This window comes from Delphinus delphis, chromosome 3 (assembly GCF_949987515.2).
Source record: "Delphinus delphis chromosome 3, mDelDel1.2, whole genome shotgun sequence".
NCBI classification, from domain to species: domain Eukaryota; kingdom Metazoa; phylum Chordata; class Mammalia; order Artiodactyla; family Delphinidae; genus Delphinus; species Delphinus delphis.
Window position 1 is genome coordinate 5,018,430 of NC_082685.1, and position 14,144 is coordinate 5,032,573.

The 14,144-nt window shown below is 60.4% G+C and overlaps 1 protein-coding gene across 1 annotated transcript; it reads right to left on the bottom strand.

Annotated features, from left to right (window-relative positions):
- Positions 1–8: 8 nt before the first annotated feature.
- Positions 9–12,623, bottom strand: PLIN4 (perilipin 4). Its single transcript, XM_060007490.1, has 7 exons — positions 12,517–12,623; positions 11,839–11,986; positions 10,976–11,037; positions 4,826–8,675; positions 4,526–4,713; positions 2,349–2,426; positions 9–2,277 (listed from the first exon to the last, which is right to left on the bottom strand). The coding sequence occupies exons 1-7, from the start codon at positions 12,565–12,567 to the stop codon at positions 1,945–1,947; spliced, it is 4,710 nt and encodes a 1,569-aa protein (XP_059863473.1). The 5' UTR covers positions 12,568–12,623; the 3' UTR covers positions 9–1,944.
- Positions 12,624–14,144: the final 1,521 nt, after the last annotated feature.

Genomic DNA, 14,144 nt, shown 5'->3' on the forward strand with positions numbered 1-14,144 from the left:
TGCTTTTATTGGCTTGATTTTCTAGCATGACTGGTTTGCAGTTGTCAAGGGGCCGTCCAGGGACAGACGGTTTTAAGCCATAGGGTCACCGTGAGCAGCGAATATGAATTTGGTTCTGACGGTGCTCCAGGCCCTGCAGGGCTGACGGGGGCAGTGAGCAAGGCCTTTCCAAAAGTACCAGGAGGGATGCTGAGGGCTGTCTGTTGTCGTCGATGTGCACAGGGCGTGGGTGTTGGGGGCAGGCCTCGCTGTGTGACGTGGGCCGAGTGACGCCCCACACTCTGGGCTTCTCTGTGCTCACCTGTCGCTTGGATTCAGATGGGGGATGTGTGTGCGGCGCCCAGCCAGGCACCTGCACGTGGCGGTTGCTGGTTAAACGGTGGCCTCGACCATGTATCCCCTGTCCTGCCGGTGGCTGAGCCCCTCTGTCCCGGCTGAGAGAGAGGCGTGGTGTGGTTTTGCTCCCTGGGCCTGGCGTACTGCCCCCACCCCCTGCCCCGTTTGGTTTGGTCTGGTTTGGTTGGATTTGAGGTTGTCGCTGAGCTCGGTTTCCATGAACGACTGTTTCCAGTGTCACCCCCTCCGATGGCTGTCCGTGATGGGGAGTGAGGAAGGAAAGGCTCGGGGAAGTTCCCGGACTGGTCCCCGTGTCTTGCCTCGGCCAGCTCCTGTGGCGCAGGGCCCCTTGTGGCCCCTGGCAGCCGTGGTGACCCTCTGGGGAGAGCTGGCCCATCCGTCCCGGGGCTTGGAGCACCTGGTGATTTCTGAGAAGCAGGGCCGCTTCGCTTCCTCCATCAAGGAGGCGGCCAGATAGGGGGGCTGCAGGCGTGGAAAGGGGGCGCTTGACAAGCCTCGGGCTGCTGGACTTCTGATGCAGCAGCTCCCTCAGCATCTCCCGGGGCCCCGGGGAGCAGGGGGACTGGCCCTCTGTTGTCCCACCTTCCCATGTGCAGCCCACCTCGCAGGGCGCCCCAAGGATCCAGGGAGAGCACGGCGGGAAGGAAGGGGCCCTTGTCCAGGGGCTGCTGGTCTCTGGCCTGGAGCACGTGACTGAGACCTGAACGTGTGTCGAGCACGTTTTTCTGTTTGGTTTTTTTGGCTGCGCCTTGTGGTTTGTGGGATCTTAGTTCTCCAACCAGGGATCCAACCCGCACCCTCGGCAGTGAAAGCACAGGGTCCTTACCACTGGACCACCTGGAGTCCCTCGAGCACATTTTGTCACGTGCTCCCTAGGGCCCCATCCCGTGTGAGGGAGCCCCTTTATTCCTTCATCGGCAGCCTCTGGGCCCAGGGACCTGAGAACATCATCTGTGGGGTCCTTGTGATCACCCAGGACCAGGGGGCGCTGCCGGGTGAGTGGGCTGCAGCAGGAAGGGACGTGTACTCACCCCACCCCGCCCGGACAGTCCGGTCCTCAGCTGTCAGTGGCTGCTGCGGCTTTGCCTTCATGAAGCCCCTGGGCCAGGCCGGGGGTCGGCAGAGGCGGTGGGGGCCTACCTGCCTCAGGATGATGGTGGCGTTCTGCTATCTTCGGGCATGCGCTGTTTGCTGAGGGGCGTGGGCTTTCAGAGCGAGGACGGAGCTGCCTGGAGCCCAGGATGGAGGAGCAGGGCCGCCTGCCAAGCTGGTATAGCTAGAGGGCCCAGGCTGGGGTGGAAGACCCCCCCCCCCAGGGATAAAAGATGAAAGGGCCCTACTGGGGGTGCTGAGTGGAGAACCTTCATGACAGGCACAACTCCCCTTCTTGTTCCTAAATGAAGCGCTTGCTTGAGATCTTCAGGTGAAGCCTGGGCCCCCCCGCCGGCATCAAGGGTCTTAGCCGCCCTGGGCTCCTCGGCCAGGAGAAGGGCCAGCCGTGCTCAGGGAGAAAGGTGGGGTGCCAGCCGGCAGGGCCCGGAGCTTCCGGGGGTTGGGGCTGGTTTCGGGTGGGTGGGGGAGGGGCGCCTACAGCTGCTGCCCACTGGGGTGCAGGGTGAAGGGCCCCACCAGCCAGCTGAGTGGAGGGCTGTGCTGCACGGTCTCCAGCAGCTGCTCCAGCCCCTGCCACGCCTGGCGTACGCCCTGGCGGCTCTGGGCCAGGCGCTCGGCTGGCAGCTCCGCCACGGAGGCGGCAGAGGAGACAACGCTGTGGAGCTCGCAGAGGCTGTGCCGCGCCTGCCTGAGCTGCCACCGGAGCTCGGCGGGGAGGCCCTGGAGGCCGGAGGCCAGGCTGCTGTAGGCCACATGGAGCTGCTGGACAAGGCTGCAGACCCTGGACAGAGCCCCGGCGGCTGGCACCTGTGGGCGGAAGGAGGGAGGTGAGCGGGGCTGGAGGGGAGGGGCAGGAGCGCCGGCCCCCTGGTACGCACCTCTTGGGCGCCGGCTTGGCTGCTCAGGTCCTGGTCCGGCCACGGCTGCCGGTCTGGAGCCTGCTGGGCCTTCTCAATCTGGAAAGAGCCCAGCAGAGACATGAGGCCTTCTTGGCAGGGACCTCCCCAATACTCCCCCGGGGGCGGCATTCCCAGGCCTGGCCTGGAGCTTCGTGTCCACCTTTCCTGTGGCGTGGTGGAAAGGTTTAGGGCCAGCTGCACCAGGATGGTTCACGTAAAGAGGCAATAATCCAAATTCCTCATCAGGTTGTCAGGGAGCTCAGCAGAACAGCAAGGGCACCATGTCGCACCCCAGCTCAAAATCCTCCCACATCTCCCAGTGAGTGGCCTTTGGACCGAATCCAGTTCCTCACCATGGCCTGTGTGGCCTGCTCAGGACACCTGCAACCTCACCTCCTGCTGACATCCCGCTGTGCTCCCTGCTCAGGCCACGCTGGCTTCCTTTTGTCCCTCGAGCACGTCAAGCATGTTGTTGCCTCAGGGCCTTTGCACGTGCTGCCCACTCAGCCTGAAACATGCTTCCTCTGGCCCAGTACGGTGGACCCCCCAGGCCCTCCCTGCCAGATCTCCATCTCTCCTCAGAGGCCTATCACTGTCAAGTTACCGTAAGTTTCTTTGTTGTTTATCTCCCAGCCTTGGGTGGGAGCTCTGTCAGGACCTTTTTCTCCTTGCTTTTTGGGTCCCTAGCACATAGGAGCCCCCCACCCACATTGACTAATCTTCCTTTATCGTCCTGAGAGCTCAGCAAGTGGACCAAATGTTGACTCCAACTTTCCATCACCCTCCCAGCTCTTAACCCCGGCGACTCCATCGGGGGGCCTACTAGTCATCTCCAGGTTACCCTGTCCAAGACCAAGCCTTAATGTTCACCACCCACCCACCCAGGGCGTTTCTAGGTGTCCCCTGCTAAAAGTCCCCGAGGCCTCATAGGGTCTTTTCTCTCTCTCACGTCTCACACCTAAGCTGGTAGGTCTGCTTTGGAAACACATCCAGAACCCAACTGCCTCTTGCCACCGCCGATGCTACTCCCAAGGCCCCCCTCAGCATTTGCCAGGATTTTTGCAGAAACCTCACTCATTTCGTGGCTCTGGCCCTTGACCCTGGTGGCCTGTCCTCCCCACAGTAGCCAGAGGAATCCCCTTAAATAAAACCTCTGTTGCATCAGGCCAACCCTCAGCCCCCAGTCCTGGGCGCTGCGGGGTGTGGAGCAGCCTCCCTGCTCCCACCCACTCAATGCCAGGAGGCCCCCCCCCCCCGCTGGGGGACCACCACAGACATCCCCAGGCATGGCCCAGTGTCCCCTGGGGGCACGACTGCTCCGTTGAGACCCTCTGGCTTGGAGCAGTGGTCCTCAAATCGCGGCTCACCACAGACCCCTGGGGCACTGACGGAAAACAGATGCCTGCGCGCATCCCAGGGATCCCCACTCAGGCAGCATGTCTGGGTTCCTCGCCACCTGTGTAGATGGGGCTGTTCGACACTGACGCCCCGTGACCTTGAGAACCTAGAGGTGCTCAGACCTGGGGGTCCATCACCGTCTGCATCAGCCACAGATGGGAGGCCACTAAACTTCCTACCGCAGGCAGGTCAGCCCCAGCACCCGCAAGGAGCCAGCGTGGGTGTCAGTGGTGCTGCAGGGGGAGAAAGCCTGGGGCGGAGGGGTGAGTGGGGCTGGCGAGAGGGCATGACCCCGCTGGCTCCGTGCCTGTCCCCACGGTGGTGTTCAAGTCACCTTCCGCTGGGCCCTTCCTTGCATCACTGAACCCCACCCAGATCGCATCGGTTCCCCCTACCCTGTCAGCGCCTTCACTTTGCCCTCCCCTGCCGCCGGCCGCCCTTCTGCTCCTTGGAACACACCTAGCTTGTTCTCAGGCCACTGTCTGTCCTTGCGGTCCCCACTTTCCACACGACTTGGCTCAAACAGACACGCTCCTGCCCTGCCCCTCTCTGCACGACTGTCTTGTTTCCCTCTCTGCAACCCCGTTGGTGGCAAGTATTGGGTCTTGTGTCCATCTTCCTCCCTGGAATACAAGCTCCTTGAGAGCAGACCCATGACTGAGTGGCCGACGGCCATTGTCTACTAGGTGCTCAGTGTGTGTCTGTCGAGTCCCCCACGTGTGGCTGAGGAAGGCACTGGTGGAAGGGAGGGCTCTTACCAGCCAGAAGGCGTCCTCAAGCTGGGCCAGCACGTCCAGGGCCTGGAACTGGCCTTGCTGCAGGTGGCTCAAGGTGTGCTCGAAAGCCCGCTGGCGGAAGCTGGGGTCCAAGTCGCCCAGACGCACGAAGTAGCTGCTTTGGTCGGCCATGGCCTCCCTCAGCCGGGGCTGGGAGGCAGCCAGCTGAGCTGAAAGGGAAGACAGGGTCGCTCAACCCGAGAGGCCCCTCGGGCGTCAGGGGCATGCGTTGTACAGACGACCGGGCCCCTGGGAGCTGGGACCAGCCTGTCTTGTTCTCACCTTGCTCCTCGGCGCTCATGGGCTGGAAGATCTCCCCCAGCTCCTCCAGTGTGTGCCGGAGTGTTGCAAAGCCCCGGGCTCCTTCCTGGCTGCAAGTGGTGGCCCCAGGCCCTACATCATCCTTCTTGCCCAGGGCGGCCTCTGGGGTGAAAGTCACCTCAGCTGACACAAGGCCCTTGGTATTAGTGGTGGCTTTCCCAGCAAGGTCCAGGCGTGCACACAGAGTGTCCGGGGGCCTGGAGACCCCACAGGACTGAGCCTCATGAGGGTTCAGGATGGTTTGTTCTCCTTCATCTGGGGCTCCGGAAGTGGCGAGTCCACCAGAGGCAGCATCCTGGGAAACAGGTAACCAGTTCTGGATGGTTCCGAGACCAGTCTGCACACCTCCTCGGGCCACGTTCCCTACCCTGGTGAGCCCAGTGGACACGGCGTCTTTGGTGCCGGTGAGGACAGCCTTCGAGGTGTCCAGACCCCACTGGGCAGCAGCATTGGCCACGTTCACGGCACCAGCCATGCCACTGGAGATGGTGTTCCTTGTGCCAGCTGAAACATTTGTGGTTGTATTCAGCCCAGTTTGCAAAGCCCCTGTAGCCACATTCACTGCCCCAGTGAGCCCTGTGGACACTGCATCTTTGGTGCCTGTCAGGACGGTATTGGTGGTGTCCACGCCAGTCTGGACGGCCCCCTTGGCCACGCCCATTGCTCCAGTGAGGCCAGCGGACACTGCATCTTTGGTGCCTGTCAGGACGGTCTTGGTGGTGTCCATGCCAGTTTGGACGGTGCCCTTGGCCATGTTCACTGCCCCAGTGAGCCCAGTGGACACTGCATCTTTGGTGCCTGTGAGGACAGTCTTGGTGGTGTCCATGCCCGTCTGGACGGCCCCCTTGGCCATGCCCATTGCTCCAGTGAGGCCAGCGGACATTGCATCTTTGGTGCCTGTCAGGACAGTCTTGGTGGTGTCGACACCGGTCTGGACGGTTCCTTTGGCCACGCCCATTGCACCAGTGAGGCCAGTGGACATTGCATTTTTGGTGCCTGTCAGGACGGTCTTGGTGGTGTCCATGCCCATCTGGACGGTGCCCTTGGCCATGTTCACTGCCCCAGTGAGCCCAGTGGACACTGCATCTTTGGTGCCTGTCAGGACAGTCTTGGTGGTGTCGACGCCGGTCTGGACGGTTCCTTTGGCCACGCCCATTGCGCCAGTGAGGCCAGTGGACATTGCATCTTTGGTACCTGTCAGGACAGTCTTGGTGGTGTCCACGCCCATCTGGACGGTTCCTTTGGCCACACCCATTGCTCCAGTGAGGCCAGCGGACATTGCATCTTTGGTCCCTGTGAGGACGGTCTTGGTGGTGTCCATGCTAGTTTGGACAGTTCCTTTGGCCACACCCATTGCCCCATGGAGTCCAGCGGACATTGCATCTTTGGTGCCTGTCAGGACGGTCTTGGTGGTGTCCACGCCCATCTGGACGGTTCCTTTGGCCACACCCATTGCCCCATGGAGTCCAGCGGACATTGCATCTTTGGTGCCTGTCAGGACAGTCTTGGTAGTGTCGACGCCGGTCTGGACGGTTCCTTTGGCCATGCCCATTGCGCCAGTGAGGCCAGCGGACATTGCATCTTTGGTGCCTGTCAGGACGGTCTTGGTGGTGTCCACGCCCATCTGGACGGTTCCTTTGGCCACACCCATTGCTCCAGTGAGTCCAGCGGACATTGCATCTTTGGTACCTGTCAGGACAGTCTTGGTGGTGTCCACGCCCATCTGGACGGTTCCTTTGGCCACACCCATTGCTCCAGTGAGTCCAGCGGACATTGCATCTTTGGTGCCTGTCAGGACGGTCTTGGTGGTGTCCACGCCCATCTGGACAGATCCTTTGGCCACACCCATTGCTCCAGTGAGGCCAGCGGACATTGCATCTTTGGTCCCTGTGAGGACGGTCTTGGTGGTGTCCATGCCAGTTTGGACGGTGCCCTTGGCCATGTTCACTGCCCCAGTGAGCCCACTGGACACTGCATCTTTGGTGCCTGTCAGGACGGTCTTGGTGGTGTCCACGCCCATCTGGACGGTTCCTTTGGCCACGCCCATTGCCCCAGTGAGTCCAGCGGACATTGCATCTTTGGTGCCTGTGAGGACGGTCTTGGTGGTGTCCACGCCCGTCTGGACGGTGCCCTTGGCCATGTTCACTGCCCCAGTGAGCCCAGTGGACACTGCATCTTTGGTGCCTGTCAGGACGGTCTTGGTGGTGTCCACGCCTATCTGGACGGTTCCTTTGGCCACACCCATTGCTCCAGTGAGTCCAGCGGACATTGCATCTTTGGTCCCTGTGAGGACGGTCTTGGTGGTGTCCATGCCAGTTTGGACGGTGCCCTTGGCCATGTTCACTGCCCCAGTGAGCCCAGTGGACACTGCATCTTTGGTGCCTGTCAGGATGGTCTTGGTGGTGTCCACGCTCATCTGGACGGTTCCTTTGGCCACACCCATTGCCCCATGGAGTCCAGCGGACATTGCATCTTTGGTGCCTGTGAGGACAGTCTTGGTGGTGTCCACACCCGTCTGGACGGTGCCCTTGGCCATGTTCACTGCCCCAGTGAGCCCAGTGGACACTGCATCTTTGGTGCCTGTCAGGACGGTCTTGGTGGTGTCCATGCCCATCTGGACGGTTCCTTTGGCCACGCCCATTGCCCCAGTGAGCCCAGTGGACATTGCATCTTTGGAGCCTATCAGGACAGTCTTGGTGGTGTCCATGCCAGTTTGGACGGTGCCCTTGGCCATGTTCACTGCCCCAGTGAGCCCAGTGGACACTGCATCTTTGGTGCCTGTCAGGACGGTCTTGGTGGTATCCATGCCAGTTTGGACAGTGCCCTTGGCCATGTTCACTGCCCCAGTGAGGCCAGCGGACATTGCATCTTTGGTGCCTGTGAGGACAGTCTTGGTGGTGTCCACGCCCGTCTGGACGGCTCCCTTGGCCACACCCATTGCTCCAGTGAGCCCAGTGGACACTGCATCTTTGGTGCCTGTTAGGACGGTCTTGGTGGTGTCCATGCCGGTCTGGACAGTGCCCTTGGCCATGTTCACTGCCCCAGTGAGCCCAGTAGACACTGCATCTTTGGTGCCTGTCAGGACGGTCTTGGTGGTGTCCACGCCCATCTGGACGGTTCCTTTGGCCACGCCCATTGCCCCAGTGAGCCCAGTGGACATTGCATCTTTGGTGCCTGTCAGGACGGTCTTGGTGGTGTCCATGCCAGTTTGGACGGTGCCCTTGGCCATGTTCACTGCCCCAGTGAGCCCAGTGGACACTGCATCTTTGGTGCCTGTCAGGACGGTCTTGGTGGTGTCCACGCCCATCTGGACGGTTCCTTTGGCCACGCCCATTGCTCCAGTGAGCCCAGTGGACACTGCATCTTTGGTGCCTGTCAGGACGGTCTTGGTGGTGTCCATGCCAGTTTGGACGGTGCCCTTGGCCATGTTCACTGACCCAGTGAGCCCACTGGACACTGCATCTTTCGAGCCTGTGAGGACGGTCCTGGTGGTGTCCACACCCATCTGGACGGTTCCTTTGGCCACACCCATTGCTCCAGTGAGCCCACTGGACACTGCATCTTTGGTGCCTGTCAGGACAGTCTTGGTGGTGTCCATGCCCATCTGGACGGTGCCCTTGGCCATGTTCACTGCCCCAGTGAGTCCAGTGGACACTGCATCCTTGGTGCCTGTGAGTGTGGACTGGGTCATGCCCAGGCCTCCTTGGACCACGCCTTTAGCTGTGTCCACGATGTTGGCCATCCCACACGAGAACGCATCCTTGGTCCTGGTCATCTTGGACCACACTAGGTCGTTTGTCCTGGAGATGACCTGATGAGGAAGGACATTCGTGATCAAGCAGAGAGTGCTAGACACCTCACTGCCCACCCTTCCCCAGATCTCCACCTCATCCCTAACATGCCCCGGGGAGTGGGACCTTCCTCCCAGAGGCCCAGCCTGCTCACCTCCCACCCCGACATACCTCCCTCCCTGGCTTCCAGGATACAGCCTGCTGAGCTCTGTCACAGCGCCACGTGGTTCCCCTGACACAGTAGATCCCCCACTGCTGACAGCTCTCCCCTAGCACCTCTGGGACCCTCCTTGCTCAATATCCCTTAGCCTTGTGCTCAGTAAGCCACTGGATTCCATGTTTTCTTCATCTTGCCTAATCTCTATGGCAATTTTGAGACAGGTTTCCCCATCACGGGGAGAAATCTGAGGAGGCCAAATGCCTGTTAGCATGCATGTATTCAAGTCAGAGAAGGGGATCTGGGTATGTATGCTTAGAAAAGTAATAACTGGAAAAGTACAGGGCCAAGTATTGGGTTTGAGCCATAGGAAACTGTCGATAACTTGGTAGGTCAAAAATCAGGGCAGTTTCCTCTCCTTCATCCAGACTGCTGAAGGGCTGTGATGGCCTCAGGGTTGCCACCACCCAGGTTCAACCAGCAGTTTCCTATTTCCAATTCAGGGGTTCTTAACCCAGGGTGATCCTGCCCCCCCCCCCTCCAGGGGACACTGGGCGATGTCTGGGGACATCTGTGACAATCACAACTTCAGGGAGGAGGGTGCTCCTGGCATTGAGTGAGTGGGTGGGGTGAGGGATGCTGCTCAACAACCCCCGGTGCCCAGGACGGCCCCACACAGGATGACCCGGCCCTGAGTGGGCAAGACGACTGAAGTTGAGCAGCCCTGAAATGTTATTCTCACCACCTGCCTCCTGCCCAGCATCGTCTCAAGTGGGCATCTTGCCCACAGAGACTTGGGTTCAGCTCTTCCCCACACTTGCTGTGTTACCTCAGGCAAGCCACATCCCCTCTCTGAGCCTCATTTGAAGAGTGGCAATTAAAACAGCACCTCCTGGACTTCCCTGGTGGTGCAGTGGTTAAGAATCCGCCTGCCAACGCAGGGAACATGGGTTCGAGCCCTGGTGCGGGAAGATCCCACATGCCACGGAGCAACTAAGCCTATGCGCCACAACTACTGAGCCTACACTCTAGCGCCTGCGAGCCACACCTACTGAAGCCCGCGTGCCTAGAGCCCGTGCTCCACAAGAGAAGCCACCAAAATGAGAAGCCCACGCACCGCCACGAAGGGTAGCTCCCGCTCTCCACAACTAGAGAAAGCCCATGCACAGCAACGAAGACCCAATGCAGCCAAAAATAAATAAATAAATAAAGAATCCCCTCCCAGCCATTTAAACAAACAAACAATAAAAACAGCACCTCCTTCAAAGATCGGTAGGGAAAACTGAGTCAAGGTGCCTGAAGCACTTTGCAGGGAACAGGTGCTCCATTAATGCAATTGAAGAGGGGTGGAGGGGGAGGAGTGAAAAAGTGGGGAGGGGGGGCCCTCAGCTGCTGGGGTCCATTTTAATTTGGGCCACAGGGTGAGCCCGGTGGTTCTTTGCCCTCCGAGATGCTCAGATCTGGCTGAGCTGAGGGCAGAGCGGAGTCGAGGAAGACTCCAGTGTGGGGTGTGTGCTGGGCGGAAGGGTTGTATCAGGGCTCTGTCACCCTGCTATGGCCCTCAGCAGTCTTACATCAGCCACTCCGCTTGCCCTGGCCCTGGGGACGTGGTTATATGGGCGGTCCCCGGTCATCCAGGACCGAAGGTGGATGCATCGTTGGCCACTGTTCAGCCTCTGACTGCCCAAGGTTCAAATCCCATGCTACAATGTCTTGCTGTGTGACCTTCGGTAGGTGGCTTGGCTTCTCTGTGCTTCAGCTTTTGTGTGGGGTTCTATTGCTCCCTTCCTCGCAGGACAGTTGGGAGGCTTAACTATTAAGCAGCACATGTAAACACTGAGCCCAGAGCCTGACACAGGGTGAGTGAGTTACCACTGTTTGGGTCGTAATGTGCTAGGCACAGAACTGGAGTGGGGGTGGGGGGTGTCTGTAGACCGGATGGAGCCTCATGGTGCCAGGCAGTAAGGCAGTACTGCACCCATTTCACAGATGTGGAAACAGAGGCTCAGAGGGGAAGACTAGCCTGGAATCCCACTGGGGTGTCTGCCTGCTCCTTGGCCTATGACAACCCCCAGACGGCAGGAACTGAAACATCCCAGGAGGAGGTACCCAAGGGGAGGCGGAGGCTGTCAGACCAGACCAGGCTCTGCCAGCCCCTCTCACCCTGTCTGAAAGCGGCAGCGTCTTCTCAACGTCCCTGGTCGTCTGCTCCGGGTCGGTGGCCACTGTGGGGACAAGAGCCAATCAGGCAACCCAGGGAGGGACACGCACTGGCATCAGCCACCCTGAAGCCCATTGCACAATCAGTGGGCACAGCCCAAAAGGTCAGGAATGTCCCAGCTGCCCTGCCAGGGACGGCAGAAGGTGACATCCACGGCCATGGGTCTGGCTCCCTCAACCCCCAGGAGCGGTCTCCTGGAGCAGGGGTTCTCTAGAGTTTTCTCTGCCTGGGTCCTGGGTGCTGGACGCCCACCCAGGGTGATGCAGGGAGAGGACTCGGGGCCCCGCCCTGCCCCACTCCACCACAGCTGGCAGCCGCCTGCCGGGCCTGGGTATGTGGAGCAGAAGTCAGCTGCCTCCGGCTCCGGGCCCAGAGTGGCCGCCCTAGCCTGAGCTCCCCTGCACCAGCCCCCCTTCAGGACTTGGGGCTAGGGCTGCCCCGAGCACCCCAGCTGAGCAGGCTGTGTGACGCCAGGGAAGCTGCTGCCCCTCTCTGGAACCAGGATCAAAATCTTTGATGAGCTTAGACATGCAGAATGCCCAGCCCCTGGTCCACAGGGCGTCAGAAACGGGGTGATGGAAGGTGGACGGGGGGGGGGTTGAGAATGTGGGGGGCATTGCTGGCTGTGCCCCCTTGGGCCACTTATATTTATGCCTCAGGTCCCCATCTGGCGCTAAATGAGCACGCCAGCTGCGTGGGGTCTGTTGAGGTGACGCAGGCACCTATGAAGCACCCCCAAGATGGGCAGAAGTCCCTGCAGGGGTCCATCTCCAGAGCTCCCGCCTCCATGGAGCTGTCCACTCACCCTCAGCCTGGGGCTGGGCAGTCTCGGCGGCTGGAGCACCTGTGGGATGGGCGACTGGCCGGGCCTCTCTCGCTGAGCTGTGGGCGTGGGCCACCGGGTTCTGGGCAGAACTGAAGCCAGGCAGGGACCCAAAGAAGCTGCCCAGGGTCTACATGGGGTGGGGGGCAGCATGAGCAGAGCCAGGCCGTGGTGGCGGTGGGGTGAGGGGAGCATCAGAGAGCCCTGGGTTCCCAAACCGCCTCAGGCCTTGCTCCTGGATGACCTCAGCCACTCTGAGCCTCAGTCTCCTCGCCTGAGCAATGGGCAGGTTCAGCCTGCCTCCCATGGACAGAGAGAAAGTTCATCCTCTGGGTCTCTCTTTTTCCTTCCGTGGCCCACATTTCTCAGCTGAGGAAACTGAGGCTCAGAGAGGGGCCGAGGCTGGCACAGGGTAACACAGCAAGGAAAGAACTGAGGCTTGAGTGCATCCTCCCACCCCCCACCCTCCAGCTTGGGACCGGAGGGAAGATTGGCACTGTGGCCTTCAGAGCCCTCCCTCCCCCACACACCCCCGGGAACCCCCCCCACACACCCCCGGGAAGCCTCTCCACACCCCAGGACTGTGGAGGTCACCTTCCCAAGGTTCTGGGGTCTCTCCAGGCCCCAGTTGTGATCTTTCCCTCCCACATCTGCCCTCACCTTGCCCTTGGGTTTGGGGGGATCCCGGCCTCCTTCATCTTGAGCAGACATGGTAATCCTCTAAGCAGCTGGAAGGGCAGAGAGGGGGCATGAATGGCGGGTCCCGGGCCTCCTGCCCCACACCCATAACCCTGAGCAGTCCCCCGATACCCGCCCGGAGGCCAGCCTCACCCTGGCATTGCTCACCTGGACCGTGTGAGGGTCCCCTGGAGTGACAGGCAGCACAGCCCTGCTCTCAGCTCCCAGGCCTTATAGGGTCTGGGGTGGTGCAGGCCTGGCCGGCAGAGGCAGGCGGCCAGTGGGCCAAGGGAGGGCCCTGGATAGTCACGTGCCTGCCCGCTCCAGCGTGGGCCCCGGGCCCAGCACCTTTCCCCTGCTCTCAGCACTGGGCAGCCTCTGCCCGTGGCCCCCACCCCCACCAGGCTGAGTGATTCACGGGCCGTCCTGTACCCTCAAGGCACAGCCTGCATACTCTCGGCCTCTGATTTCCATCTGTGTGATGGGCATGGTTCAAGTCGCTCTGTTGGGCCACCTTGGCCAGTTACCATCCTTGTGCTTCAGTTGCCCCCTCCAGACTCCTCACCGTGGCCCACAAGGTCTCACCTTCCTCCCTGCCCTCATCTCCCTCCCTCTCTGCCCCCCTCACTCACCATGCTTCAGCCACACAGGCCTCCTCTCTGTTCCTCCAAATCTCCAGGCATGGCCCTGCCCCAGGACCTTTGCACCTGTTATTCCCTCTGCCTGGAGCATCTTCCCCAGACACCCACACAGCTTCTTCCCTCACCTCCACCAGGCCTGTCTTTTGTTCACTGCTGTGTCCCCTGCAATAGAACAATACTTGGCACACAGTTGGCAACTTAATAAATGTTCAGCTAAATGGACCAACTCATAGGGTAGTTGTGAGCGTGAAATGAGGTCACGCATGTAACCTGTTAACCCCAGTGCCTGGTACCTAGCAGGTGCTCAACAAACATCAGCTTAGCATTATCCAGGCAGAAAGACAGGAGCAGGGTCTGTCCTGAGCAGTGAGGGGACGTGTCACTCTCCAGAAGGGACTTCCCTTGAGAAAGGGCCTAAATACAGACCAAGACAGGACACCAACAGAACTGGAGGTGCCCTAGAAGTGAGATCCAGGCCTGGTGGGCTTGGGCCAGCCGAGGGTGGATTCCTGGAAGAGGCATCCTGTACCTGAGGCCACAGATCTGGGAAGTGGCAGAGACAGGATTTGAACCCAGATCCAGAGCCTATATGCCAATAGGCTGTCTGTGGGTGGGTGTGCAGGCAGAGAAATGACTGCTACGCCCTCCTTGAATGCTCCCTGCCCGCCCCTGGGACAGGGATCTCAGCTGTGTCCAGTTGATGGCTCTGGGTGCTAAGCTGGGAGGAGGGAAGGTCCAGCCACTGGGCCTGATGACCCCCAGGTCGTTTCCTTGGAGCCATCACTGTGTTTGCCAAACAGTTGGGGAACAAAACAGGGGTGTCTCCCAAACTCCTCAGCCAATGCTTCCCAAAGGTGGTGGCAAAGGGGGGTGGGAAACACAGGGTGTGCCTCTCCCCTCCCCTCCCCTCTCCGCAGGGCTGCCACAGCATAGCGAAGGGGGAGAAACCCAGCAAAAATAACTGATCAT